Source organism: Kogia breviceps, chromosome 10 (genome assembly GCF_026419965.1).
Source record: "Kogia breviceps isolate mKogBre1 chromosome 10, mKogBre1 haplotype 1, whole genome shotgun sequence".
Lineage (NCBI taxonomy): Eukaryota > Metazoa > Chordata > Mammalia > Artiodactyla > Physeteridae > Kogia > Kogia breviceps.
The window spans coordinates 19,140,693-19,168,120 of NC_081319.1; the positions used below are offsets into that span (position 1 = coordinate 19,140,693).

At 46.1% G+C, this 27,428-nt stretch overlaps 1 protein-coding gene across 4 annotated transcripts in view; it reads left to right on the forward strand.

Moving 5' to 3' along the window:
* The window catches only part of EIF4E3 (eukaryotic translation initiation factor 4E family member 3), a 148,238-nt gene that overhangs the window by 67,787 nt on the left and 53,023 nt on the right, over positions 1–27,428 (forward strand). The window contains exon 7 of one of the 4 annotated variants that reach the window (XR_010842506.1): positions 3,825–4,247. The exons of 2 other annotated variants lie outside the window; for them this stretch is intronic. Coding sequence is in view for 1 of the 2 variants with exons in the window: in XM_067043632.1 (XP_066899733.1) it covers positions 3,825–3,835 (11 nt within the window). In the remaining variant the exon portion in view is untranslated. Of the gene's footprint in view, positions 1–3,824; positions 5,469–27,428 lie in introns of those variants that run through there. One more of the 4 variants, XM_067043632.1, reaches the window with a different exon arrangement.

The window sequence follows — 27,428 nt, forward strand, 5'->3', positions numbered from 1 at the left end:
TATGGCTGACAGCCATTGTATGGTTTTTCAAAAAGTTTGAACTATCTTCTCAGTAATTGGGTAATAACAAGTCACCATCCCTTTGCATGTCCCCTCACCGAGATTTCAGTTTCATTGAGATTGTTACACAAAAGGATTTCTGAGCTTAAACTAGTGGGCACACTTTACCTTGGCACCTCCAGTACCCTTTGTCCCAAATTTAAAATCTTATCAGTTGCATTCACAGTAATTCATTCTTTTGAACTGTGTTACCTGTGTAACTTGAAGCAGGTTTATTTGCCTGATGTTTTGGATCTGCCGGTGCCCCCTCCTCCCCGTGGTATACCATCTGTGCCCTGTGCATTTGGGGCCCTTTCACATATGGCTACAAGCTGGTGTAATGAATGCCCTGCCTTTTGATCTGGCTTCATCTAGTGATTTGCTCAGTATTTTTAAGGTCAAGACTCAAAAGTTTTCTGTTCCAGTTATTTTTGATTTTATATTGTGTGTTGTGTTTGATGTTCAGATACATGTGAAAGTTGCTTCTCTAAGTCAGTAATTTTTATTCCAGCCTTTGGCAGCCGTCAGGTAAGACTAGAACTGTACTTTTCGTACTTGAAAAAACGTAGTGATTTATGTTTTTAGTGCACGTGTTTGGACTCGTCATGCAAAAGTTCTTGCCGTTTTCTAATTTGGGACTATATTGCTGTGGATTGGGGCACCTTCCCTTTTTTAACTTAGGACTTCGTGGGGTTTGTTTAAGTGTTCATTAATCTGTAGAGCTTTATGTTGAGCTCTTTCCTCATCTGTTGCCGTGGATTCTCACGCTGTATTTGGGTCCTATAGTATAGAAATGTCGTTCTACTCCCTCAGGTTTAGAATTTCATGCAATGTTATAAACCACCCTGCCTCATCTTAATAAGGTTCCAGGTATATGTGTGGTGATTGTCAAACCCTGTTTATTCCGGCACCTGCTGAAACTTCCTGTCCACTTGTTTGGCTGCGTGTGAAGCTCCTAGCATGCTGTCTGACACCTAGTAGTCTACCATGCGTCCTCTGGCAGGAAGCGGCTATTCCTGTCTCTTCTGCTCCCTTCTTCAGTGTATTTGGTGAGAAGGCTCATGTTGGTGTCTTAGAAAACACGTTTTATTTATTTTCATTCTTTTTTTAATTATTACTGTTTTTTTATTTTTTGCGGTACGCGGGCCTCTCACCGCTGTGGCCTCTCCCGCTGCGGAGCACAGGCTCCGGACGCGCAGGCTCAGCGGCCGTGGCTCACGGGCCCAGTCGCTCCGCGGCACGTGGGATCCTCCCGGACCGGGGCACGAACCCGCGTCCCCCGCATCGGCAGGCGGACTCTCAACCACTGTGCCACCAGCGAAGCCCTGTTTTCATTCTTTTTCTTTACCCTTTACTAAGAACGGTTTCATTTTAGAGTAAGCCAATCATGCTTGTTTCTCTTTTGTCCCCCAATTTGCCCGTAAGATTCAGTCGCCCCTTATTTAGCCACGTAAAGTCGATTTACTCTTGCTTTCTAGCTAACATATGCCTTTAAAAACAAGCAAAATGCCAGCACTCTTATTTCTCCCATTCATCTACAGACTCTTCCTAACTCTCCCTGTAGAAGCAAGCAGTTCAAGATTGTGTATATGACGCTCAATTAATTTTAACACAGTGAATTAAATGAAATTAATTAATTAAATGAGGAGCAGGGCATAGCACTGTGAAGGCTTTAAGAGTTCCTAATATCTCCTCCACCCATTTGAGTCTGATTACTGCAGCCATGTATTCAGTGTGTACTCTATCACCTAGAGGTTATCCATGCACTTTTGGAATGTGTTCTCGGTTGTTTTATAAGCATAGGCTCTGCCTTCCCACCTAAAATTCTGTTTTTTCGAGGCCAACTGGTGACTCTTTTAGTGTAGTAACCGCTGTTACAAAATTTTTAACTGCTTTCACTAATGAATGTATTTTTTAAAGCTCTGGAATTCTACAGGAAGTTAGGTCTTTTGTTATAAAAAGAAAACAGTAGCATTTACAAGGCTCAGCAAGCCTTAAAATGTGTATCATTGAAATATGTATCTATTTCCCATCATCTGGCTCAGCCATGGTGCTGACTAGCGTATTTCTTGCCAGAGAAAATAAGTTTAAATCATAAGCATATTTAACTAGCAAGCATAAATCATAAGCCTTTCCAGTCACAAGCACACTGAACTCTGGTGCCGTTTGTACAGATGGTATGGTTAAATGTGTGCGCTCCTCCCAGCCTCAGAGATGTGGACAAGTTTTTACTCCCCAATTTCCTCTTTCACTGGGGAAACTTAAATCATTTGTTTTTTGTGCACATAGAATTCGAGAAAGCACAGACGTAGAGGAGGTTTCAGGTCCTAGGAAAGTTTTGGGTTTTGTGACTTACTGGAGAATGAAGGAAATGAAGGTTCAACACTAAAGCAATAATGCCCCCTTTTAAGGCAAACATAACTGGTGTTTCGTGAAGATAGTCAAGTTCTGAAGGACAAGACTTGGATTTTCAGAGTGTATCTTTAGAAAAAACAATCACCGACTCAGAAATAAAATTTTAACAGAAGTCCTTTGGCTGTTAAAGAGTGTTTCCCAGGTGGCTGGTTCTACAGAAATACTTGTAGATGCTGCAAACAAAGCTCCTATTGTAAAATATATTTTTAAAAGTCTAGTAAAACAATAGCACATCCATACTGACGTGCGGTTGCGTGGCAAAACGTTAACATTTTGGAAGCCAGTAAGCGTAATTTATGTGCTCATTGATTTTGTTTTATGAAACATCACTTTTAAGACCTTTTTATTATAAAATAAAACAAAGATATAGAAAAACCACCCAAAACAAACGTGTAGCTTAGTGAATCGTTACAAGGGGAAGATTCTTAGAGCAGCACCCAGGTCGAGGACTGGTGCCCACCACCCCAGGAGCCCCGCGCCGCCCCCCCCCCCCCCCCCCCCCCCGTTCATGAGTCCCCTCCTGGTCACAGCCCCACCTTCCCCATTAAAATAACCTTTATCCTATCCTAACAGTTAGCACTTCCTTGCATTTCCTTCTGGTTTTATCACTCGAGTGATAAACCTCACTTTTATCTTTTTATGTAGAAGCTCCTCTACTTAACGAAAGTTGAAGTCAGAAAAATTATTTATGAGCCCTTTCAATGATAACTGCAGAATGACCCTCTATAAACAATCGCTATCCTCCCAAGTCAACAACCGGACAGACCCTGGCGTGCTTCTGCTGAGGTTTGCTGCTCTGGCCATAGCTGTATTATTCACAGTGATAGCTAATGGGTACGGAGTCCCATGCCCTCTAAGCACATGGAGTAATTAATGTACTTCTCTCCAAAGCTCTAGGAGGTAGAGCCTCTCATTGTTGTCCCCATTTTCTGTGTGTGGAAACTGAGGTTCAGAGCGGTGAAATAACGTGTCCGAGGTCACACAGTCAGTCTGTCTCAGAGCCAAGTCATATGCAAGGTAATGGCTCCAGCCTGTTCTCCCAATGCTGTGCTGCCTTGATGGAAGTTGAAGATTCCGAAGCACAAGAATTCTGAGATCCCATTTAAGAGTTTACTTCCAAAGGAAAGGATCTACAGCTTTAAGAAAAAAGATGGAAACGTTGCTGTCCTAGATCACCTTTTTTTTCCTTTACAGATGAAAAAAATGACCCAGAGAATATAAAGAATCTGTCTAAAGTCACACAAACAGTTGGTGGCAAAGTTACAGACAGACCCCCAACCCTTCCAACTGTTAAAATCAATGATCTGCATTCCATACCTTATGTGGAAACAAGACATTTTCTAATCTGTTTTTTTGCGTCATTTCCACAGAGCAGAGTTGACTTGAAACCAGTTTATAACTAGGCCGCACCACCTACTTGCTTATTCTCTCAAGGTTTTAACTGGGAACTGAAAAATTTGTATTTGAAGTTTGCTTCCCCGCCGCACTGACTGAGCGCCCAATCTGTGGCTGCGTGTGCTTCATGCTCTTCTCCAAAGAATGTACAAGAATAACACATTTGACTGCTGTGGATGGCAGGTGAAAAAGAATTACTGGGATAGTGTAGGCCCTTCAGCATATTCACGGCCAATTCTGGATTATCCCAGCACAGATGGATTGTGCAAAATCCCTCTTCCGTTTCTTCCCGGTGACCTTTAACTATTGGTGTCTGCAAATGCTTCTACCAGAGACGGCAAAGGAGAAGAACAGAGAAGATGGAATCTGATGCCTTGACCAGAAGGTTAGGCATCCTGGTAAGAGGTTTGGAGGTTTTGGTGGCAGGCTGTGGGATTCTCTCTGGGTTGAACCTCTCTGGGATGCCCGACTTAGCCTTGGGTGTAAACCTTCAGAAGGGAGGCAAACTGGGCATGATACACGGAGCTTAGTTTGCAATTTGTGTTACTGGGTTGAAATCCCGTTAGCTTGCACCTTGAGCAAATCACTCATCTTCTCTGAGCCCTGGTTTCCTCATCTTCAGAAGGGAAGAAGGTGGCGCTTCTTCAAGGCAAACAGCCTACTTCGGCACCCAGCTGAGTACTTTGCTCACGCAAAGCGTTAGCAAACGGTACTTCCACTGGCTGACTGTATCCATGAAGTAGGTCCGGTAGACAGAATGAGGCGATCCAGTGAAACTTTGGCACTTTCCTCTTGAGGGACTGGCCCAGCTTCAGCTGTTTGAAGCCCTGCAAGTTGTTGGTGGCAACACTGGCCAAACCCGCTTGTCTCCTAACTGCTTGTTTACTGGTCTTTCCACCTCATCACACCATATTGGGGAAAACAAATCTACCTGCTTCACTTGTGCTCTATGTACCTGGCTTCTGAGTCCATTTGCCATGATCCAGTTTAAAACTTGAATGAACCTTCCAGTTAATTATTTTTTAAGGACATGACTGCCATCATTACTCAGGACTATGTATGAAGAAGGAAGTTTGGTTGATGAAAATATTTCCAGGCCGAGCAAATGAGTATTGAAGCATGAGTCCCGTGTTGTCCAATGTGGATTGCAGGCACGTAAACATGACACTGGCGAAGACTGTAGCAGGCTCCCAAGAATTCCCTGAGTTACAGGCATATTCTTTGAATCCTGGATACCTTAAAGGAACGTTGATAGGCATTATGATAGCCGAGATAAGGATTATATGGGATACTGACTCATTCAGCAAGTATGTATTGAATCTTAAAGTAAGTATTGTATCCTAGTTAAGATGTGCCGGGCACTGGGGATACAAATATAAACAAGACATCATCCCTTCCTCGTGTAGCTTACAATTCAGGGGCTTGGTAAATACCATAGAACTTCTGAACTACTCCACCGTGAGAAAGACGGGAAGTAGATCTTAAAACATCTCTGAGTTCCAAATGCCTACACATACTGCGGACTCAGTGCAGGTTTGAATGAAGGAATGTTTGCACGTTACCCTAAGCAGAAGTGTTTTCTTTTTTTCAATCAAAATATTCGTAGATTTCTAAAGCTGAGTGTTTTCACTAATCTCAGTATTGTTTTAAAATTCTCTGGTAATAGTTTTGACAATGAATTCAGTAACCACAAAGGCTGTTTATAATTTGTTGGTGCTTTTCAAACATCCTTCAAAGCCAAGCGAGCCCCTGACTTCTGCTCAGTAATTCACTGTGTCTTTCTGTCTCTACCTGAGGGGTAACCGTCATAAAACAGCCTGTGCACCAGCATGTTAAATATGGGCATTCTTACACTGTGGAATGTCTAAAGATTGCTTACTGTGTCATTTTTAAAAGCCCTGTAATTCCTTATAAAGCATATATAGCATCTGAACAAGAAATATGACACTAAGTCTAGGATTAAATAATATCTGGGGGCTGCTACCTTATGCATTTTCAGCAGTTTGGGAACTCCACTAAGTGCAGGTTAACAAGACCAGAGCATCATAAATGAGCATCTGTCCCATGACCCAGCTGGAGACCCCTCCGATTATTCATTCCAGAAGCACGTGCTGACACCAAGTTCAGCCCTCTCGGCTCTCCCACTCTTAGTGGTCTTTTAAGATTGGCAGGAGGTCAAATCCTTCCAGCCCCACGCTTTGTGGCATGGCTAAATGTTCTCTGGGTCTTGCTTTGTAGCCCTGATGACTCAATTTTCAAAATTAAAGTAAACAAAAGGAGACCCTGGCCAGGGAGCAATCCAACCCTGAACGTTTACGTGGAAAAGGATGTGTGTGTGTGTGTGTGTGTGTGTGTGTGTGTGTGTGTGTGTGTGTGTGTTTTAAGTGTTTTAAATAGGAACAGGCAGCTCTGCGGAGAAGAATGTGTTCGATTGGGCACCACTGCTGTTTTGCCCGCTGACCCGGGCTTTCACAAGCCTGAGTTCATCCTTCCACTTCAAAGGCCTGGCTCTGAGCGGATCACACATTTTCCTTGATGACAAATTAATCAAACTTGATTTCTTGTACGAGATGGATACAAAAGAACTACAACTCCCCAAGGCCCGAAAGTCAATATAGCCCTTCTGGCTCTGATTAGAGTAACAAAAGGATATCTGAGAGGCATCTTCCTCCCGCTTGAGGCTGCGGGATGGAGCTGAAAGCAAGCCGGGCTTGTAAAGGAGAAAGGCCTTATTAAAACACATTTCAGCTGCGACTGAGTGCGTGGCGAGCCCTCCTGACAGAGAAAATTACTTCTTAGTAGATGCTCACCTTTACTCAAGAGCAAAGTTTCCGCTTAGAAGGACTGAGAGGAAGTAGTATATTATGAATCTGAAATGTTTATAGATCTCTCCTTTTATGTTTCTGCTGTGAAGATGAGTTTAGAAAGAAAACCAGAAATCGCTCTGTGATATCTGGCAGGCGGTAGCGGTAGCCCTGAGTTTGGATAAGGAAATTGACTTCTACCTGGCTAAAAAGGGAATTCCCCGAGTGCACGGCCTCTATGTACCTGTGAAGGCGGGCCTAGGACATGGTGAAGGAATGGGCTTCAAAATTCGATTGCTGTGGGTCTGCACCGACAGCGCACTCCAAGGAGAGAGTGAGAGAAGCCGCCTGCTAAATCGGGGAGCACAGGATTGCAACGCAAAACCCTCTTAGCAGCTTTGTCATCTGCCGGTTCTGTGGGGGCATCCAAGGACAGTTTGCATCCTTCTTGTGACTGCTGTGCCTTCTAAATTTAGAAGAATTGCTGTTGCACGAAATATGGTCCCCTGAGTGTCCTGGGCGAGCTTTACGCTTTTCCCAAAACGCCTTCCCCAAAGGAACGGTTCATACCTTGAGATCACAGTTTTGGAAAGGAGTCCCGGAAGGTTTTTTTTCTTCCGCTTTAACAATGTAGGCAAAACGCGCACGGCTGCACACTGCGGGGTCCCCTTCTGTAAGTGTGTAGGGTCCGCTTGCCCAGAGCCCCTCCCGCTGCCTGATGGCTGATAAACGTGGGTGGAGGGAAAAGTGGGGTCACAGGGGCCCATCTCTCACGGCTGACGCTTGGTTTGAAGATCCCTCCTCCAAGTATCTTTCTGATCCTGACAGGTAGGTTTCAAGATGTCTGCGGCATTCCAGGACCCTTTAATAATTTAAAGCTGTCGTGTAGATTCCAGCAACGGGCAAACCATACTGAGGGTTCTTCCGCCCCCCCACCCCCACCCCCACCCCCGTGAGCTGGAGCCCCGCTCACCCCTGCACTCTGACACGCAGGCTCCAAGCTGCCAAACCCTCCGCCCCCACCCCTCCCTGCTCACCCCTCTCCCGTGCTCTGCGGGTGAGCCCAGGCCCCCTCCCCCATCGAGCCTGTTCTGAGCTTTCCAGCTTGAGCGGAGCCCTCCTCTCTCGGAATCTAGGAGACACTTGAGTCTCTTGTACTCCGCACACCCCCCAGTGGCCCTTGGCTCATTCTGGTGTGCGTGTACGTTTGTCAGGCGTCCCCAGGCCTTGTCACACCCCACCTCACCCAGAGCGCTTCACGCAGGGGCTCTACAGCTGGCTGAGCGGAGAAGTCACCTTGCCACTAGCCCGTCGGAGATGTTGTCTTAAGAAACCCATGCGCCATTCCTGGGGGACTGCTTTTGTGGCTGGAAAGAGCACCGCGTTTTGAGCACCCTACACCCCAACCTGCTCGTTTTGTGGTTTCGAACCGGCTGCCTGACTTCTGAGCCGCCATCTGTTCACGTGGGTAACAGGAAGGATCAATGACCCCATCACTGGGTGGGAAGAGTAAATGAGAAAGTTATGCACGAAGGCCCATTACTGACTGTTAAGCGTCGTTCTTGTGTAGGTTTTGCTGTTAATGCCTCATGGTACTGCAGTGTTTTGGTCAAGGTAGGCCTGGGTTTTTTGTTTTGTTTGGGGGTTTTATTTTGTTTTGGTTTTCAGGTATTTGGCTAATTGTTTTAAAATCAGATTCTAAAGTAGAGTCCAGAAACCCTTTATTTTTATGAAAATTCGGTTTTTTAGGATTTAAGTAGTACATGCTCATTTAAACAAACGTGAACAATAATAATAGTAGCTGGCCGCCTCCCCATCACCTTTTATACTCCTAAACGATTAGTAGGAAGTAACACTGTTTATGAATATCTGAAGATATGCAAGAAAATTGGGCTGCTTCAGGCCAGGGTTGGGGCGAGGGGAGAATGCAGAGATGTAAAGAAAGTAAGGGATACTGAGTAGGAAAAAGGAGGGACCAAAGGACTGCGGTGAGCCTGGCGAAGAGGCACCGCCTTACCTCAGGTGGTACAAGAAAGTAATTTATTAATGACACCTGTCTCTTCCCCGTGTTTAAGAACATCTTTAAAGGAAGCCTAGCTCCGCCTCTTAACTCTGCTCCCGGAGGGGAGGTTTGAAGGCAGAGAGAACCTGCGAGAGCGCCCTTGCACTTTCAAGGGTTTAGCACGCCCCCCAAATTAGAAATTACGTCGTCACTCCCACTGATTGACAGATACGCATCATCTTGCCATCAAGAGGCAGAAATGTTTGGCCCTGCAGAAACTTCAGTGGAGGTTTGTGGTCTTTAATTCTTTTATCTTGTCAATGTTGTATCTCGTCTTTAAGAACGGCTGATGCCCCTTGGGTTTGTTGCTGGATTCTAGTCCCCGTGACGTGAGTTGTGCGCCGTAAATGGTTTCTGCTGGACGGTTGGCTAGAGTTGGAGAACGTGTCGGATTCTAAGAGAATGAAAATGGGAGTTACTTTGGTCTTCTCCTTGTCTGGCTTTCCTCAATGGGTTGTTACGTCTCTTTGCCCACATGGAGCCCCCAGACAGAGCAGCCCTGGAATGTCATTGAAATGAGATGGCAAAGGTTGCAGTGGTGTGACGACTTTGCCAGGACTGCGTGTGCGTGTGTGTGTGTGTGTGTGTGTGTGTCTGTGCCATGGGAGCTGAAGAGATGCCTTCTGCCCGTGGAAAGGCATCAGTGACTCCTGGTTATAACATACCCTTGTTCTAACAAAGCTCAGTAGCCATTTCACATAACCATTTTGTATATTTCATTTTTTTTTTTTACAAAATTTTAAATCTTGCAGACAGAAACACCTAATGAGTTGCTAGATTGAGCTGTTGGAGGACAAAATGTGTTTACCTGGGACAGAACACAGGTTTTGAAAGCAATTTGCATTCAGAGTCTGTTACAGTGACTGGCTTCTTTATCTCCAGTTCTTAGAGATACTTTCTTCATTGAATGAAGTTCACAATAGATCAAAGCTGCAGAAATGCTAAGGTTAATTTTTAGCCAAATAGGTAAACAAAGCACTCAGCTCATCAGATGAGTTCAAATTCCCTACCCATGTGTAACCCACCAGCGTCAACCTTGATAAGCTAACCAGCGTGGTTTTCTTGAGATCCTTGCCGGCCTCCTCCCAATTAACTGGATGGAGTCATCAAGAGACAGCCAAGACCAGCTGTGCCTTAGAAACTCGTGGTGAGGGATCGTTCTAGAGAGATTTCCACGGTGGTGGAAGGTGAGCCCAGGGAAGTCCTCTGTCTCCGTCGGTTAGGTGGTAAGGTGTGGTCTCCTGAGCCCCGTAGGACTCAGGCAGGTTGGAGACCCTCTCCCAGGGTTGCCATTGCAGATTTCCAAGACCCAGTACAAGTCAGGTCCTCCGGGGTTGTCGGTTACATAATCCCACCCCTGTGAGCCAAGCGCAATGGTGAACCTTTCTCAGCTGCACGTGCCAGACACAGGTGTGGACCTTGTTGGAAGGAAGATAAACTGCCCTTGACCTTTGGATGTGAATGGGCTTCCTAAACCCATGCTGGTCATCCTTTGATGATTCAAGAGCAGTCACTGACCTGAATCAGGGTCCCATCTAGTGACACTGCCTTACTTCAGCTGAGGGTACTGAAACTTAGAGCGGAAAGGTCCCTTGTCCAAGGTCACAGAGCTAGTGAGCCTCAGAGCAGGATCTGTACCTCACTCCCCACATTCCACATCCAGTGTCCTTTTCTCTAGGCTACTATAATTTTGTAGTTGTTTAAATCACACATCCCTGTTCTCTCTTGTGCCTTTATTTTCTGAATTCCGTCTATTCCAAGCCTGAAGTTTTCACTGAGGAAAGAACATGTTTTGAAAGTAAGAATTAAGCAGAACACCAAATTAACTTCAGTAGTTTAAAACATTAGGAGTAAAAAAAAAAAAAAAAAAAAAAGGGCTTCCCTGGTGGCGCAGTGGTTGAGAGTCCGCCTGCCGATGCAGGGGACACGGGTTCGTGCCCCGGTCCGGGAGGATCCCGCGTGCTGCGGAGCGGCTGGGCCCGTGAGCCATGGCCGCTGAGCCTGCGCGTCCGGAGCCTGTGCTCCGCAGCGGGAGAGGCTACAACGGTGAGAGGCCCGCGTACCACAAAAAAAAAAAAAAAAAAAAAAAACATTAGGAGTACAATGAGGGAGGGTCACCATAAGCACCATTGCATTAGGGCTACTGCATTCTAAGTGATAGAAAAACCAACTGAGACTGTCTTAAAGAAAAAAAATATATATGTGAATGACATAACTGAAAAGTTGTGGAGGAATGGCTTTAGGCAGAGTCTGATCCGGAGACCTGTTGTCTTGGTTCTTATTTTTCTGTTGTCTTCATTTTCCAGGTCTAAACCTATCTCCTCCCAGTTTTAAGTGCAAAATTACATACTTTTTCTCTCCTCCTCTCTCCGGAATCCTAGTAAGTTCCAAGGTTGTGTACCATTGACTCTAGCGGGTTCTCATTCTTATTCCTGAGCCAGTTACTGTGGACAGGGCACAGCCATGCAGTGACAGGGCAGGCTGAAGTCACATGCCCATCCCTAATGCAGGAGCGAAGTCATGGTGGTGGTCCGCAGACAAGGGGGTGTTGATACCGGGTGACAGAACTGGCTCATAGCAGGCATTCAAAGGATCTTTGGAATTGTAAAACAACCAGGGGTGAGCGCTAGGCCAGCCAATGGGGCATCTCCCAGGTGAAGATCTGCTGGGTCCTGAGGGTTTGCTGCCCGGTGGGTGAGGGCACTTCGTGCTGACCTGTAGCTGCGGTCATCCCCCCAGGTCTAGGCCGCTTGCCTTGCACGGGCTCCTATAGATGCCCAAGGAGAGTGAGCTGGACGTGGCGTGAGTGCCCTCAGCCCCGTACCATCCCACCGTCGGAGCAAACCCCGGGGCCCTGCCTGCACAGACCCTTTAACAGTCCACGTCTAGGTTTATAGGCCAGGTTATTTTGTAATAAATCCTTGTTTTCGAAGGATGAGCTGCTGCCTGATTCAAAGAGCAGATTTTAATCCACAAAAGAACTTTCCTGAAAGTCAAGATTTACTCTCTGTGTTAAAGCGTTAGAGCTGCTCCAAGTAAAAATGTCTCTGACTCCATGTTAAGGGAATTTGGCTTTGGTAGGAGAATCAAAAATGTCAAAGAAATAGAAATTTGGAAATAACAAGATGGTTGATGGGACCCACCCTCTGCCGGCTGCCCCCTCCCCCTTCTCAAGGAGAAGAGCCTACCGTTCTTATCTCCCCATAGGGGTGGCAGTTTTCAGGGAGGGTCTTGCCAAAGGTGAAGTAGGGAATATAATCCCCTCTAGTCAGGTTGGGTTTTGAGTGTTCACAGGCTAGAAATACTTCCTTGCTGTAAATGCTGGAGGTGAGCTAAAGGATTAGACCCCAGCTGCAAACGCATGCCGTATGTCTTAGCAATGAATCTGGGCAACTGTGCTCGTCAGCTCGGCTTGCACGCCTGCTTGCCTCTCTTTCTGCCGCCAAATTTCCTCTCGTGGAGTTGGTCTCTCTCGTACTGGAGTATTTCCCATGTGTTTGCTAAAGGGGAAATCACCACCAAGACATCTGCAGAGTCTCCAGGCTTTGAAGTACCCACAGGAAACTCGGCAAAGAGAAACCCAGAGTTACTTTGAGTCTGCCGGGTGGGTGGACACACTGTTTGTTTGGTTTGGGTTTGGTCTGAGAGCAGCTGGGGGTGAAGCCCAAATCCAGGGCGCTGGCACCACCGGAAATTAAAGTGTCTTCGTTCTTCTCCTACCTGAGACAGGAGCTTTAAAGAAAACTGCTTTTTTTTTTTTTTTTTTTAATTCAAAGCAATGAAAAATAAAAGCACGCATAGAAAAGTGTTTAGTTTCCCCCTTGTTCAAATGACAATTCAGACCCGCGTGTGCTTTGAAAGTATGTGTTTTGAATCCATAACCGTTGAAATGTATGTAGCATGGAAGAGTTGACAAAGGGCCTTTGTGTGCGTTGGCTCAGGTCACCTTGGTAACAAATCAGGATGGTTAGCGTACTACCGTTATTTTGGTGACGAGCTGACTGAGAGGAAGAGGGAAAGACTTGCCTAGCGTCACCTTGCCAGTGGGTGGCAGCCCGCGGTCCCTCTGATTCCAGAGGACGCGGTGTCCAGCTGACTCTTACTCCAGTTACTGGGGGGAAGTGGCCTGACACTGAGCTGTTTTCCCCTCCACCTTGCCCTCAAAGTGTGGAGTCAACGCTTCTTTCTTCGGCCAGTCTTCATGGCTCCCCAGATACAATTTAAGAAATTAAACAACAATCACAGTGTGATTAATAACGTTTCTCGAGCTCTGTGCCCAAATCTATCGTAAATTACATCTGTGACGTTGGTTGGGCCTCACAGGAACCTTCCGTATATACGGTGAGGTCAGGTGACCTGCCTGCCTGAGGTCAAGTTGGCTCGAGGTGGGAAGCCGGGATTCAAATGCAGGCGGTTCCCCGGCAGGCTCCTCCGCTTAACCCCTGTCTCTGTATAACCCGTACTGAGCACCTACTAATACCAGGCCCTTTGTCCGCACCAGCTCACCGACTCATCCCCATCCCCATTTTACGGACGCCGAGACAGAGGTTCGGTGCGATTAAGTGACCTGCCCAGGTCCTGAGACGTAGGAAGAATTGGAGTCAAGAGCTGAACCTGTTCATCTCCAAAGGCCGATCTCAGAGCCTCTGCTCCATTCCATGCCAAAAAAAAAAAAAAAAATTACCATTGACACTGCAACGTGTAAAACATCAGAAGAGCCCACTGCTGGGGTAGATGCCAGAGGCTGTGCTACCCAGGACAGCAAGAGGGTCCCGGCTTAGAGCCCTGCCCCAAGCAGATGGTGTGTCATCGAGGCATCAGACAGACAGGAATGCTGAGGCCCAGGGAGGCTCATTCACTTGCACAAAGACACTTCCACGTGTCTTACGGGGGGCTGGCAACCAGGATCTGAATACAAGGTGTGTGCTGAGGGCCCTGGTCTAGGCATTGGTGACTCTGACAACATTGAACTTGAGAGCCCTGTCCGGGAGAATGCGGTTCGGGAGCCTGGTTTCCATTTCTGCCTCGTGCCCCTTAGCCCCGCCCCTTCAGCCTCCCTCCATGTCTCCCCTCTCCTCCAGAAGTGCAGAGAAACCACCACCCACCTTCTTCCCAGGAATTTTGCAAAGATTAACTGGATCGTTTCAGAATAGTTCTTTGAGCGGCATGTAGGAAAGTTGCCATCCGGAAGAAGAAAGTAAAATAACAATAATAATTATTCTATTTAAATGTATTTAGGGAAATCTCCGTGGGGGCAGTGAAGAGGAGACCGGCTTGCAGTTGTGGAAAATTCACCAGTTGGTGAAATGCCCGTGTCCCTGAGAGGCCGCTGGGTCGCTGGTGGCGTGGCAGGGTCGTGGCAACGGATCCAAAGTCCTGGCACGAAGGGGTGGAAGCTTCTGAGCCAGAACTACCCATCCGTACAAAGAGAACCTGCCTGCCCATCTCAGAGGCCCGCGGGGGCGGCGCTTTGCGCGACCCCAGGCTGGTTAGTGCCAGGTGATCACCCAGCCTTTTTTCAGAAACCACAGTCCCTTGTCATCCGCAAAAGAGAACTTACTTTTGGGGGCTTCGGCGTCTGTCCTCGAATTAATTCCTGCCCGTTTACCACACGGATCGCTGGGACCTCTCCCCACCTGCTTGTAGAACCTGTGTCTGTCTTTAGCGGTCAGCCTGGCAGATAATGAGGTTTTGATGCCACTGGGCTGTTGCGGCGAGTTGATTCTGGGCTCTCCGGAGCCCTTGGCTGCTCACATCTGGTCTGTTCAGATGTTGCCCTCTCTCCATTTGGAGGGCCTGGGTTTGGTGGGCAAGATGTTCTCTTTACAGTCGGCGTGGCTTTGATCTTGGAGACTGGCTTTCCCGCTCAGACACCTGGTCGTGCGTAGGCTCCGCACACGTCCTCGCTCCCGTGCAGTGTTCCTCTTCTCTTGATACACAGGTGGCCGCCGTGCTGTGTGCAGACACGGTGACGGCCTCCTCGGCGTCCCACGGCAGAGGTTCTTCCCCTCCAGTTGATGCAGGCAATATAACCTCGTAGGCAAACGCTTGGGTACTTTCCCAGCTCTTACAGCTCCGCTTGCTGCTCCACGCCACTCCTGCACCCACTCCTCTCCCCCCAGTGTGAGCAGAGACTGGACCCCCTAGAGCAGGGCTTCTCGAAGTGTCTGGGCATCTGATCCGAATAGTGATTCTGATCCGTGAACCGGGGGTGGGCCTCAGATTCTGACGGGCTCCCAGGTGATGTCCACGCTGTTGGTCCGTGAATCACATGTTGAGCAGCACAGTCTTCCGTTACTTCTGGAATAATCTCCACTCAGGCCTCCCCCCACCCCCCCCCAGTCATGTTCCTGTCTCTCCTCTTTTCTATTAATAAAACTTCACTGCCTTAGGTTCTATTCCTGTAGAAGCACCCTCCTGTCCCCAGGTGACTATTTCATACTCAAGTGATAACAGCTGATAAGGATGTAGAATCAGAAGCCTGTGTCTTCGAGAGCGGGGTATAGATTTGCGCTGTGACGACGGTGCAAATCACACGTGCAGTTGGTGAGCCGTTACCGTTTTTAATGTATCCTGGCAGCATTCTATCTTAATAAGAATTTTTCTAAAATCACTTCATTGAGAGTTTAAAATGAAGTATTTTAATCTTTTTTTTTTTTTTTTTGCGGTACGCGGGCCTCTCATCGCTGTGGCCTCTCCCGCTGCGGAGCACAGGCTCCAGACGCGCAGGCCCAGTGGCCACGGCCCACGGGCCCAGCCACTCCACGGCATGTGGGATCTTCCCAGACCGGGGCTTGAACCCGTGTCCCCTGCATCAGCAGGCGGACTCTCAACCACTGCGCCACCAGGAAAGCCCTATTTTAATCTTTTTAATGCATTTTCTCCCTTCATCCTCAAAAACGCAGAGAAGCACGGAAGAACACCTCAGCAGTCACTCAGAGTACCCAAACGTAAGAGTAGCATCATGTCGCTTGCGGTTGAAAAGGCCAGCTGTGTGCTTGTTTCACTCCGTTCCCCAGCTGAGATCAGTCTGTCCCACTCAGGCTGGAGAAAAGCAATTTCCACGTAAGAAGTCTGATAATATAGTTAAAACATTGTCATTACAACTGGATTCAGGCTTCCATTTTATCACATCCTCGAGGATGACATTCGAAACGAGTGTGGACGTTTGAAATCTAGCGGAAGCAATGCCTTTCTCTAGGAGGGAAGCTCTTTTCTACCATCTATCAAGGGGCTCTTAGGATTCTTCAGCTGATGCGTCGTGGTCAGCAGATGTGGAGCTGAGAGTTCAAGTCACCTAGATTCGTATCCTGGTTCCTTGGTTTTCCCCCTGTTACTGAACCTTGTTGAGCCTAGCTTTCCGCATCTGTATGATAGGCGCAGCTATCGTTGTCGTTGATGGGCGGCTTGTCATGTGATAGGTTCTCTAGACTCCATCCTTGTTCCTAGGACAGCCCTGGAAAGCTGTGTAATGACTGATGGGCACACATACCCACCAATGAGAGCAAAGCAGCCTGTATCACTGGAGAGGCCCTAGTGGCTCTGCTGTGCCCACGTGTCTCTTGAGTTCCTGGATTGCAGGGTGGCCCACAGTGGATGGGGAGGTTCCCCGTGGGGGGCTAGTGCAGCCAGGACAGCGGGAGGGTTTGGGCTCTGGGGATTGAAGGCGCTGCTCTGGATGGCCTGGTCTGAAAGGATGTCAGTATCTAAGGGGTCCATCCCCACTTGGCCAGTGCGAATCCTGAGGATTAGATGAGGCGGATTGCCCAGGACGACACAGCCGGTGCCTGGTGGCTCAGGGCGGCGTCACTCTGGCTCCCGTGGCCTCACCCGCTGAGCAGCCCTCCTCGATAGGACGTGAAATAGGCCACACGAAAGTGTCTGCCGCGGTCTCCGGCATGTTGTTGGTGGGTGCTCAGTAAATCTTAGCGTCCCTTGCCCTTTGTCTGCGCTTGATTCCTGCCTGGTTCTCCATGGAATCCAGTGCTGTCCTCCTGTTTGGGGCCGGCTGGGGTCGGTAGATGTGGCTTCCACCTTTGACCTCTTCGTCACCCAGCAGGGCCTGGTCGGCGCCGTGACTCACGGTTTCCAGCTCTCCCGGTGCACACTGTACACGGGAGTTTTCTCGCCACAGGTTGGTGAAGTATTCCAGGGCAGGATGTTTACATCCCCTGGAGGAATGGGCACCGAATCAAGTAAGCCCTTGCTTGGCAACCCCTGGCTGTTCTTTCCAGCCTAAGGCGCCCTGCCAAACCAACTCAGGAGAGGCAAACATAACAAGTGCTGATGTGCTTCCATTTTATAGAGGACGTAATAAAAGTTTTCAGGATGATTTATTGTCCTAAACAAGAAAATACAATGGACGCCATCCATTATTCAACATGCTAATGATAACCTTTACTCTCTTGTCGAGGATGATCTAAGGTAGCATTCGGTGGAGGTACAAAAAATACGCAGGGAACGCGCACACACACACAGTCCCACGACGTTCCCTGCTGTGACAGCTGGAAAATTAATTGTGGAACGAAGGGCTTTAAAACCAAGTGGAAAGGTAGGTTTCCACGTTTGCAACTTTCCGAGTGTCATTAAGATAAAGTTAAAGGGGTTGCTTTCATTTTAGGTGATTGACTTGGAACTGTCCCCCACGTAAAGTGAGTGTTGAGAACTCATGGGAAGCTTTCTTGTGATGTTGTTTTTTGCTTTCTTGTCATTTTTATAAAGTATATTTCTTCCAACTGACATTATTCAAGGCACATGGAGAAGAGGGCCCAGAATTAGATCATTGCTCAGGATCCTCATTCATGGACCAGTTAACACTTAGGCGACGGGGGGCGGGGAGATGGCTTGGTGTACCGTTGTTCCCTTTTCAGGGGAGAAACGGAGCGCTTTTCCCCCTGGGGATGACCGTTGACCGGAAAAGAGAAAAGTTAGTTTTGGTTCCAAGCGAGTTGGATAGAGTGACAGAATCTTCCATTTCTGATGCAGGAGGACTTTTTCCCAAGTCAAGAGGAAACGGTAATTAAAGTGATTTCCCCCGTGTCTAGTGATGCTCTGTAGGTTTCCGTGGATATCAATAAAAGGTAAATCAGTACAGACAGGTGATTTAGATGCACACCATCACTCAAGTATTGATACCACCAGAGAGAAAGTACATTTCTAAAGTTCTCTACTTGAAGCTTTTTCACTAGTTTGTGGACCAAAATAGTCTTCTAATGGAGAGGAGAACCTGGAGAGAGTTGAGAGCCGAGCCTAGGCTGCCTGTTGCTGTCTTTCAGGAGGCTATTTATTAAAGACATTAAAAAAAAATAAAAGCAAAAGCTTTTGCTGATTCCCTTAAATGGTTTTTTGGCTATGAAAATGGAAGCATCCCTAAAAAATCTTAATGTCCTCAGCAATTCTCCAAAAATTTCCTCCACCATGATTTTCAGATTTATGAGTAATAATAGAAGGCAGCATTTCTCAATTCTGAATCAGAGCAGAACAGGCTGTGTTTGGGAGTGAGGACTTGGGCTCCAGAGTCGGTTGGCTGGGTGACCTAGACAAGCTGGTTAACCTCAGCCGGGTTATAATTCCACTGTAACATCCAAAAGATCGTTGGTCATTGTAAGGTTGAAATAAAGCAATGTAGGTAAAGTATTTAGTATGGTACCTAATACAAAGGAATCCTTCAAGAAACATTGCCCTTCCACTTCCCTCCCCCAAAAGGAAAAAAGAATTGCTTAAATATACGTCAAAGTTAAAAAATAAAATTGAGAATTCAAGGAAACTTCCCCAAATAAGACATAGTCATATACTTAGTATTAATAAAAGAGAGTCTGTTTTTATTCTTTCATCCCTTTAGTAAATGTTGATTGAGTGCCTGTCATGTGTAGGTGCTGGGAACAATTTCCTTGTACTCAGAAGCTGGTGAAACCCAGCCACGCAAGCAGTCAAGTCAAATTTTAAAGGTTTTTCCAGGAGGTGAAAGTGACTAGGGGCGATGCTACTAAAACCAACTGGATATACAGTTGAACCACCGGGTTCTCTTTCTAGAGTTTTCCAAAAGATGGCTCTAAAACTATGTTCTTCTTCATTAAGGGGCTTCTAAAAGTCTTTAGGCTTCTCTCCACCACTGCCTACTTGCACTATCATGTTTAGGATTATTCTGAAGGATTCTGAGACTTTCCACAACTATGTCTATTTCAAGTCTTTGCTCAGAAGATGGAACTCCACAGAAGGCAGTTCACGTGATTTTTAGTCCGAATCTATAAATAATTGGTGTATCCATTTTAGCCCCCCAAACTCCCATCTGGTTCTCTGTTCACATGAGACACTAGGCCAACAACTTGCAAAGGGTAATAATAGCTCGCGATGCATGGACGTCGTAGGATAATTGCAATGATAGTAGATGTTCCTCGCTCCTGATTTTTTGAGGACTGGAACTTGGGCTTTCCCAAGGTAATTAGCACAAGATCAGCAGGCTGGATGGGGGAAAAAAAAACCACTTGGAGGAAGGCATTGATTTCGTCTTCCCTGTTCACTTGTCCTGCGCGCTTGCAGTCATTGAGACTCCTGGTTCAGGATCAGAAGGCCTGACCTGGTCCCTGCTCCTATATGCAGGCTTTTTCTAATTCCTGCATGTGAGAGAGGCGGAAGACCACCGCTTGTTTGGGGGATCCCAGATGGAGTTTGCAGGATGGAGATAAGAAAAGGCATCTCTTTTGACTGGTAAACTGAGAAATTTAAATTGGAACCGCAATGAAAAAAAACCATACATGTTGGGGGGTGGGGTCGGGGTGAGGCAACCCATGATGTTGCTTTTGCATCTGTAAAGAGTGATCTGCACTTGAAGAATCCCTAATGGGTACAGGCAGTTTAGACCGTGAGCTCAGTGTGTTGGAGTCTCTGATCATGTTCCTCCGGTTGGGGGGCGGGGGGGGGGGACGGCGGGAAGGGGAAACAATAACAGACACACAAACACACACTCAACAAAAGATGGGGAAAATGTGAGCACCAGGCGTGTCCCTGCTGATTTGGGGATGACAGTTGAAGAGAGAAGAACATTTCAAGTGCAGGGAGTGAAGCGAGAATAGCCACCCCCTGCCAGGAGAGGGCAGAAGGGTCAGCAAAGGTAAGTTTATGAGCCAAAGAGAGTTGGGGGAGGGGAGGGGGCGGAAGGGGGGATGGGGTTAGAGAATCAGGGGAGCGGAAACCCAGCACACGAAACCCGCCATGATATATTGGAGAGATGTTTAATTTGAAATTGTGATCCTTACAGTTACTGAAAGTGGAGCAGTTAAGAAGGAAAGCAGTTCCATTGTGACAGGGCAGGAAGAACCCGAGACACATTGGACATCTGAATGCCTTAAAAAAAAAAAAAAAAAATTGCCTTTTTGACAAAGTTCTCCTTTTAGATCTGGTGAAATGCATATTAATTTTGCCTCCTTCCTCATGAATCACTGTGTGCTCTGTATCTTCTTTATGGAGAGAAAAGAAGCATCCAGAGATGGAAAACTGCCTGGCACCAGCAACTCAGACTTTTCCTCGGGATCCTATAGGAGTGATGAGAAAATAAGTGAGGCGGTCTGGGAGGGAGACGGGATGTGAACAAAAGAATTCTGGAACGTGAGAGTTGGAGGTGGATCGCTCTGTTAGGTCTTAGACTTTTTGTCATTAAAGAGGATAGGACATTACTTTAGTAAAACCCTCACTACCACCCCAGATCTCCCCCATCCCCATCCCGTTCCGTGAACCCACCTGGAATGGGAGAGCCCCCTCTCCTCCCACCAAAGCAACCTGGAATTGAAACCGTCTTTTCCCTTGTGCCCTCCTGAGAGTGACTGCCAAGTTCTGATGAAGGCATTCAGTTCAGGTCCATTCACGACGTACATTCACTTTGTGGGCGGAAAGAAACCTGGAGAAGAGAGAGGAAACACGGCTTAAAGCCTCCAGAAACTGGCAGGCAGACTTCCAGAAGGAGGCTCCCTCCAAGGAATCTTCTCCTCGAATTAAACCTGGGTCTGAAACACATTTGCAAATGATCAGGCTTAAAAGTGGGATTGGGTTTCCTTGCGTCTTACTGATAGGGGCCCAGAGACTTTTGTGGGTAGTTTTCTTTTTTTTTTTTTTGAAGATGAGAAGGAAGAAATAAGGCACCATGAGAACGCAGAGCTGAAAATTCTGGGCGGCAAATCACTAACTTAGACCAGCCTCTTCCTCTCATGTGCTTCCCGAATACATCATGGCCTTCACGGAGAGTACTGCTTCCTAATGTCAGATTATGCAGTAATAGTCGCTGAATGAGAACATAAATGCCTTTAAAAACGTCAGTTGGCTCTAAGGCTTGTGTGGCTGCTCACTTATTCTCTGCAGTGTTCAGCCATTAGCAGACCTCAGTGAAACAGCTTTTTATTTACAGACCTCCGTTTATGATACATTTACCTGGTGTGATTAATTAAAGATGAGTTTTAACCCCATGTCTTTCTTTAAAACGCTGAAGAGGCAGTCCAGAGTTTTTCCGTCCGTAAATGGTGGTCATAAACTACCATAAGATGGCACTGTTTCATAAATTATGGGAAGAGTCAGCTATATGGTGTAAGGACTGAAAGGATGAAAAGTCAGAGCGCCAGATTTGCAGGTGAGCAGACGGGAATTATTCCCAAAGAGCTGCATTAACTAGGAAACGTGCTAAAAGCATGTTACACTCACACTGGATTTTAATCAGGGAGACGCTGTCCAGGAATTCAATGCAGACAAGCCCTTTTACATTTTCAGAGAGAATGAATTCCAACACAACCTGAAAGAAAAGATTTCAAAAATACTAAGAGAAATCAGGCTGCAATTGCGGATACCAAAAAAAATGGGAAGGTGTTTTCCGCTCTGGGTTCTGTCTCAGGAATATAATAACTGAGGTCAGAATGAAAAGATTGTTGAACCATTTTCCCATTCTTCTGAGTTCCCTGTCATCCCGGGGAGGGGACAGAGGCAATCTTAGAAAAATGGCCAACCCCACAGGGCCTGGCCGTGGTGTCTGAACGTCGTCGGTACCAGCACATTTATCCCCTCGGTTTTGTTGTTGTTTTGTGGTTTTTTGTTTTGTTTTTTTTTAACAAAGCAAGCATTGCCTTTTACAGATGGGCTTTGGGGAATAAAAGTATTTTGGGATATTGATGCAGTAGGCATTATTGGTTGCTTTTTTTTTTTTTGGCCATGCTCTGTTCTGGAGGGGCTCAGTCAGTGCTGCATCTGCCAAAGTGGCCCTAGTCTAGTGGCCCTGGTTTAGTGACAATCCCTTAGAGATTATAGAGGAAAGGGGCAGAAAAGTCATCCACATTCCTTTGTAGGGGCTCCATAGCTTCAGGTGCAGTGGAAAAAGCAGTCTCACCAGTGTGTTCTCTGGCTTCATAGAAAAGCTCTTTTTTAAAAAAAAAAAAAAAAAAAACAGTTTCTTGGAGATCTTAAGCTATTGTGATACCAAGTGGGTACTCTCTTTGGCTTGGCACCAAAGCAGGTACGTGCTCTTCTCTGCTTAGCAAGCAGGTATCCAGGCCCTGTTCAATACCGTACACTCGGGAGAGGTACCGAATGCGGCTGGAGCCATGAGATGGCTTTTGGAAGCACTTAGCGTCCCTGCAAACAGCAGACTACACTTGGCTAAGAGGAGGTCATTGAGGAGCCTGGCTTTATGTAGAATATCAGGTTCCTTTTCTTAATGAGTTTTAACCCCCATCACTCCAGTAGAGAAAATAGGGGGAATATCAGGCAACTGACAATACTGGTCAAAGACCAATCAGAGATGCATCACGGGAGTCTAGAAAGCCCACGCCTGGTAACGTGGTCTTGGACGCCCACAGAGCCCAACTTCTAGCTGATGCCAAAACCGGTGGGTTTTCTCTCTGGTGGTTTAGGCCTCCCTTTGGGGGAAGACAGTCTTGGCTGGTCTCTGGCAAGCCCCATGCCAGAGAGTCTGTGGCACACACATGGGGTCATGACCAATCTCACTCTAGTGAGTAGACTTGACCATTGCAACCTCTCAGCTCCCCTTGTAAAATCACTGGTATTAATATGTCTGTTTCTCAGAGAACGTTAAGTGGAGGTTTGTCTGGGGATGGAGCAAAGGGAAAAGACTTGCTTCTTAATACACCGTGTCCTCTGCTTCTGTTGGCAAAAATCTGTTGTGAAATCTCATACCCGCTTTGTTCCTCTGATTACCTGCTTACTTCAGAATGCTGAATTACCCCTCCCATCTCTTGCTAATTGTCTTCTTAAATGTTATTCTGAAAATACTGTCTTAGACACCCCCCGAGACATATTTTTCTCAAATGGACAAAGTTGTAGCTTTGTTCATAGGTGTGTGAAAGTTGATACTTACGGATCCCAACCCCTTTCCTGAAACTCTTGGTGCCAGAATGTAGAATCGGAGGGATTTTATAAAGGTACGATGGTGCGTGGATGATACATCATGTACCCTGTAACTGGTACTTTAATATTTCTGCAGTGAAATGTGTGAATGTTCAGGTTAATGGTCTAAGTAACGTCTGTAAAGATCCAGTATCAGGTCAGGTCTTGCCAACATTGAGTTAATTAGAAAAATGAAACGTTGAATTTCTGAATTGTGAATAAGGGAATGTGGATCTGTTTTTATATCATATAAGTGTGTTTATATTTTAGAAGAAGTATGGTGTTGAAGTTACATTCAGAATCTGTGGATTATGTAGAAAGGTAGACTTTGAGGTCTGGCTCTGAAGTTGCCTCTAATCATAATTTCTTACATATCCATCCATCACCTTCTACTTTTTATTTCTTCTGACTAATTAGAACCTCCAGCCACGAGGTTGCAAACTCGTGTGTTTAAGGAGACCAGAAATACACTGTGAACTGGGTGGTAGACAACAGGGAATGGTGAGGACCAGGGCAAAGGAGAGCCCCGCAGTGTCCAGAGGAGGCGCCCACAACCAGGCAGGTCCTGATGTCTGCTGCCACATGGGAGAATATCCCAGGTCATGCCCTCATCAAGATAAATCAGAAAAAAAAATTATTTGAAATACTCTCAACTTTTAAACCTTAGTAAATAATTCAGTTTTTTAAACATTCCATGCAAAGCATATCACCTGTGATGTTTCTGTTAGCACTCAAAACCATTTATATACCATAAAAAGAAAAAAACACACACCCCCCCACACACACCCCTTATCATCCTCACCTTCCCCCAAGCACTTTCTCCCTGCTTTCTCATAGTTGCTGTCATTTCCACTCTGGCTTTGATGGCCTCCCTACTCAACCTTGACACCCACGGCCATGTATTTGAACTGTGCGTTGCATATAATAGAATGACCCCCTTTAGCCTAGACCTTGCATTATTCCTGTTATCCCACTAACGAGATGTTGAGGGCCTCAATCCTAGGATGCCCTTATGCACCCCTGTTTTCTCCTTTCCTACACATGCCTGTCTCTCCAAAGAGCCACACAGATGATGCCTCTGCGTATTGTCCCGTCGCGTCATTCACGTTTTTTAAATTGAAGCATAATTGACATGTAATATTGCATTAGTTTTAGGTGTACAGCACGATTCGATGTTTGTGCATATTGCAAAATGATCAGTAAGTCTAGTTACCATCTGTCACCATACATAGTTATAAAATATTTTTTTCTTATCACTTTTAAGGTACACTCTCTTAACAACATTTCAAATTTGCAATAGAGCATTATTAACTATAGTCACTGTGCTGTACGTTACACCCCCATGACTGATTTATTTTAGAACTGGAAATTTATACCTTTTGACTTCCTTTCCCCGTATCGCCCAGTCCTCATCCCCTGCGACTGGCAACCACCGATCGGTTCTCTGTACCTATAAGCTTGTTTTTCTTTCTTCCTTTTTCTAATTCGAGATATAAGTAAGATCATAGGGTATTTGTCTTTCTCTGTCTCACTTATTTCACTTAGCATAATGCCCTCAAAGTCCATCCATGCTGCTGCAAATGGCAAGATTTCTTTCTTTTTTATGGCTGAGTAACATTTCATTGTATGTATGTACCACAACTGCTTTTTTTTTTTTTTTTTTTTTTTTTTTTGCGGTACACGGGCCTCTCACTGCTATGGCCTCTCCCGCTGCGGAGCGCAGGCTCCGGACGCGCAGGCGCGGCGGCCATGGCTCACGGGCCCAGCCGCTCCGCGGCATGTGGGATCTTCCCGTACCCGGGGCACGAACCCGTGTCCCCTGCATCGGCAGGCGGGCTCTCAACCACTGCGCCACCAGGGAAGCCCTACCACACGTTCTTTATTCATCTGTTGATGGAGACTTACATTGTTTCCATCTGTTGGCTATAATAAATAACGATGCAGTAAACACTGAGGTGCATGTATCTTTTCAAATTAAAATTTTTATTTTCTTCAGTTGAGAATCCAGAAGTGGAATTGCTGGATCCTTTGGTAGTTCTATTTTTAATTTTTGGAGGAAACTCCCTACTATTTTCCTTAGTGGCTGCACCAATTTACATTTCCACCAATACTGCACAAGGGTGCCCTTTTCTCCACATCCTTGAAACGCTTGTTATCTCTTTTTGAGAGTAGGCATTCTAACAGATGTGAGATGGTATCTCCTTGCAGTTTTAATTTGTTTTACCCTGATGGTTAGTGATGTTGAGATCGTTTCATGAAGCTGTTGGCCATCTGTACATCCTCTTTGGGAAGATGTCTACTTAAATCTTGTTCCCGTGTTTTAATCGAGTTGGGTTTTTTGCTATTGAGTTGTATTAGTTCTTTATATGTGTTGGATATTAGCCCCTTAACAGGTAAATGATTTGCATATATTGTCTCCATTCAGTAGGTGTTTTTTTCATTTTGTTGGTGGTTTCCTTTGCTGCGCAGAATCCTTATCCCCTTTCAATCTGACCCAATAGAAATAAACCAGTTCCCTAATTAACAAATCCTATGGGCTTTTTCTGTGTTTTCTTTGTTTGTTTGTTTTTGCAGTATGCGGGCCTCTCACTGCTGTGGCTTCTCCGGTTTCGGAGCACAGGCTCAGCGGCCACGGCTCACAGGCCCAGCCGCTCCGCGGCATGTGGGATCTTCCCAGACCGGGGCACGAACCCGTGTCCCCTGAATCGGCAGGCGGACTCCCAACCACTGCGCCACCACGGAAGGCCTGTTTGTTTGTTTTTTGAGTTTAAAAAAAAAAACCTGTGTGATACAGTTTAAAATTGTATAGTTGTTATACAATGTTGTGTTAGTTTCAGGTGTACAGCAAAGTGAATCAATTATACATTTACATATATTCACTCTTTTTTAGATTCTTTTACTATATGGGCCATTACACAGTATTGAGTAGAGTTCCCTGTGCTCTACAGTAGGTCCTTATTATCTATTTTATACATAGTAGTGTGTATATGTCAATCCCAATCTCCCAATTTATCCCCCCCACCCGCTTACCTCTTTCTGTATTTTCTTTTTTTTTTTTTAGCACAGAGAACTATATTCAATATCCTATAATAAGCCATCATGAAAAAGAATATATATGTGTATATATGTACATGTATATATGTACACATATATATGTATATATATAATTGAATCATGTTGTATACCAGAAACCAACAAGACATTGTAAATCAACTATACTTCAATTAAAAAAAAATGAAGGGCTTCCCTGGTGGCGCAGTGGTTGAGAATCCGCCTGCCGATGCAGGGGACACGGGTTCGTGCCCTGGTCCGGGAAGATCCCACATGCCGCGGAGCAACTAAGCCTGTGAGCCATGGCCGCTAGGCCTGCGCGTCCGGAGCCTGTGCTCCGCAACGGGAGAGGCCACAGCAGTGAGAGGCCCGCATACCGCAAAAAAAAAAAAAAAAAAAAAAGAAATATGACTTCAGGCATGCTATTTAACGCCTATGGGCCTTACACTTAAAGGGAATATCAATAGTTAAGTTTCTCATTTAGTTGTCACGAAAATTAAATAAAAGAGACAAAACATATTGGAAAAGTATCTGGTCCGTAATAAGCACCCAGTAAATATTAACTGTTATTGTTATCATGTATTATCTCATCCAGTTCTCATAATCTTTTTTTTTAACATCTTTATTGGAGTATAACTGTTTTACAATGGTGTGTTAGTTTCTGCGTTACAACAAAGTGAATCAGTTGTACATGTACATATATCCCCATATCTCCTCCCTCTTGCGTCTCCCTCCCACCCTGCCCACCCCACCCCTCTAGGTGGTCACCAAGCACCCAGCTGAACTGACTTGAATCGTTGACACCTTTTGAAAGTCCCTCTCCCCTGTTGTCTATGTCATTACGTGCCTTGGGTTTCCTTCTTTTTTCCCCATCTTTTCACTCACCATACTCCAGCTTTGTCCTCCCACGTTCTGGCTTCAGCTTCCTTCCTCCCTGTACTCAACAGCCACCTTATTCTTTGCCGAAACCTGGACATGACCTCCATCTCGGCCATTACACAATCTAGACTTTTAGGTGTGGCTTCTCTCTTCAGAGGCAAGACCCCAGCTTCCAGTTGGCTATTCCACAGGCTGCTCACCCTCAACCTCTCCACTGTGGAACCTCGCACATTCCTCTCTAATCCACATCCTCTTCTTCATCTCCATTCTCCTGTTCGTGAATTAAAACCAGTCATCTGTGACCTAACACACTTCCCACCCCCACGGTCACTGAAACCAGTAGGGTCCATCTCCCTCGTGGTTCTTTTTCCATCCTCACTGTCAGGGCCTTTCTTGCTCTTATT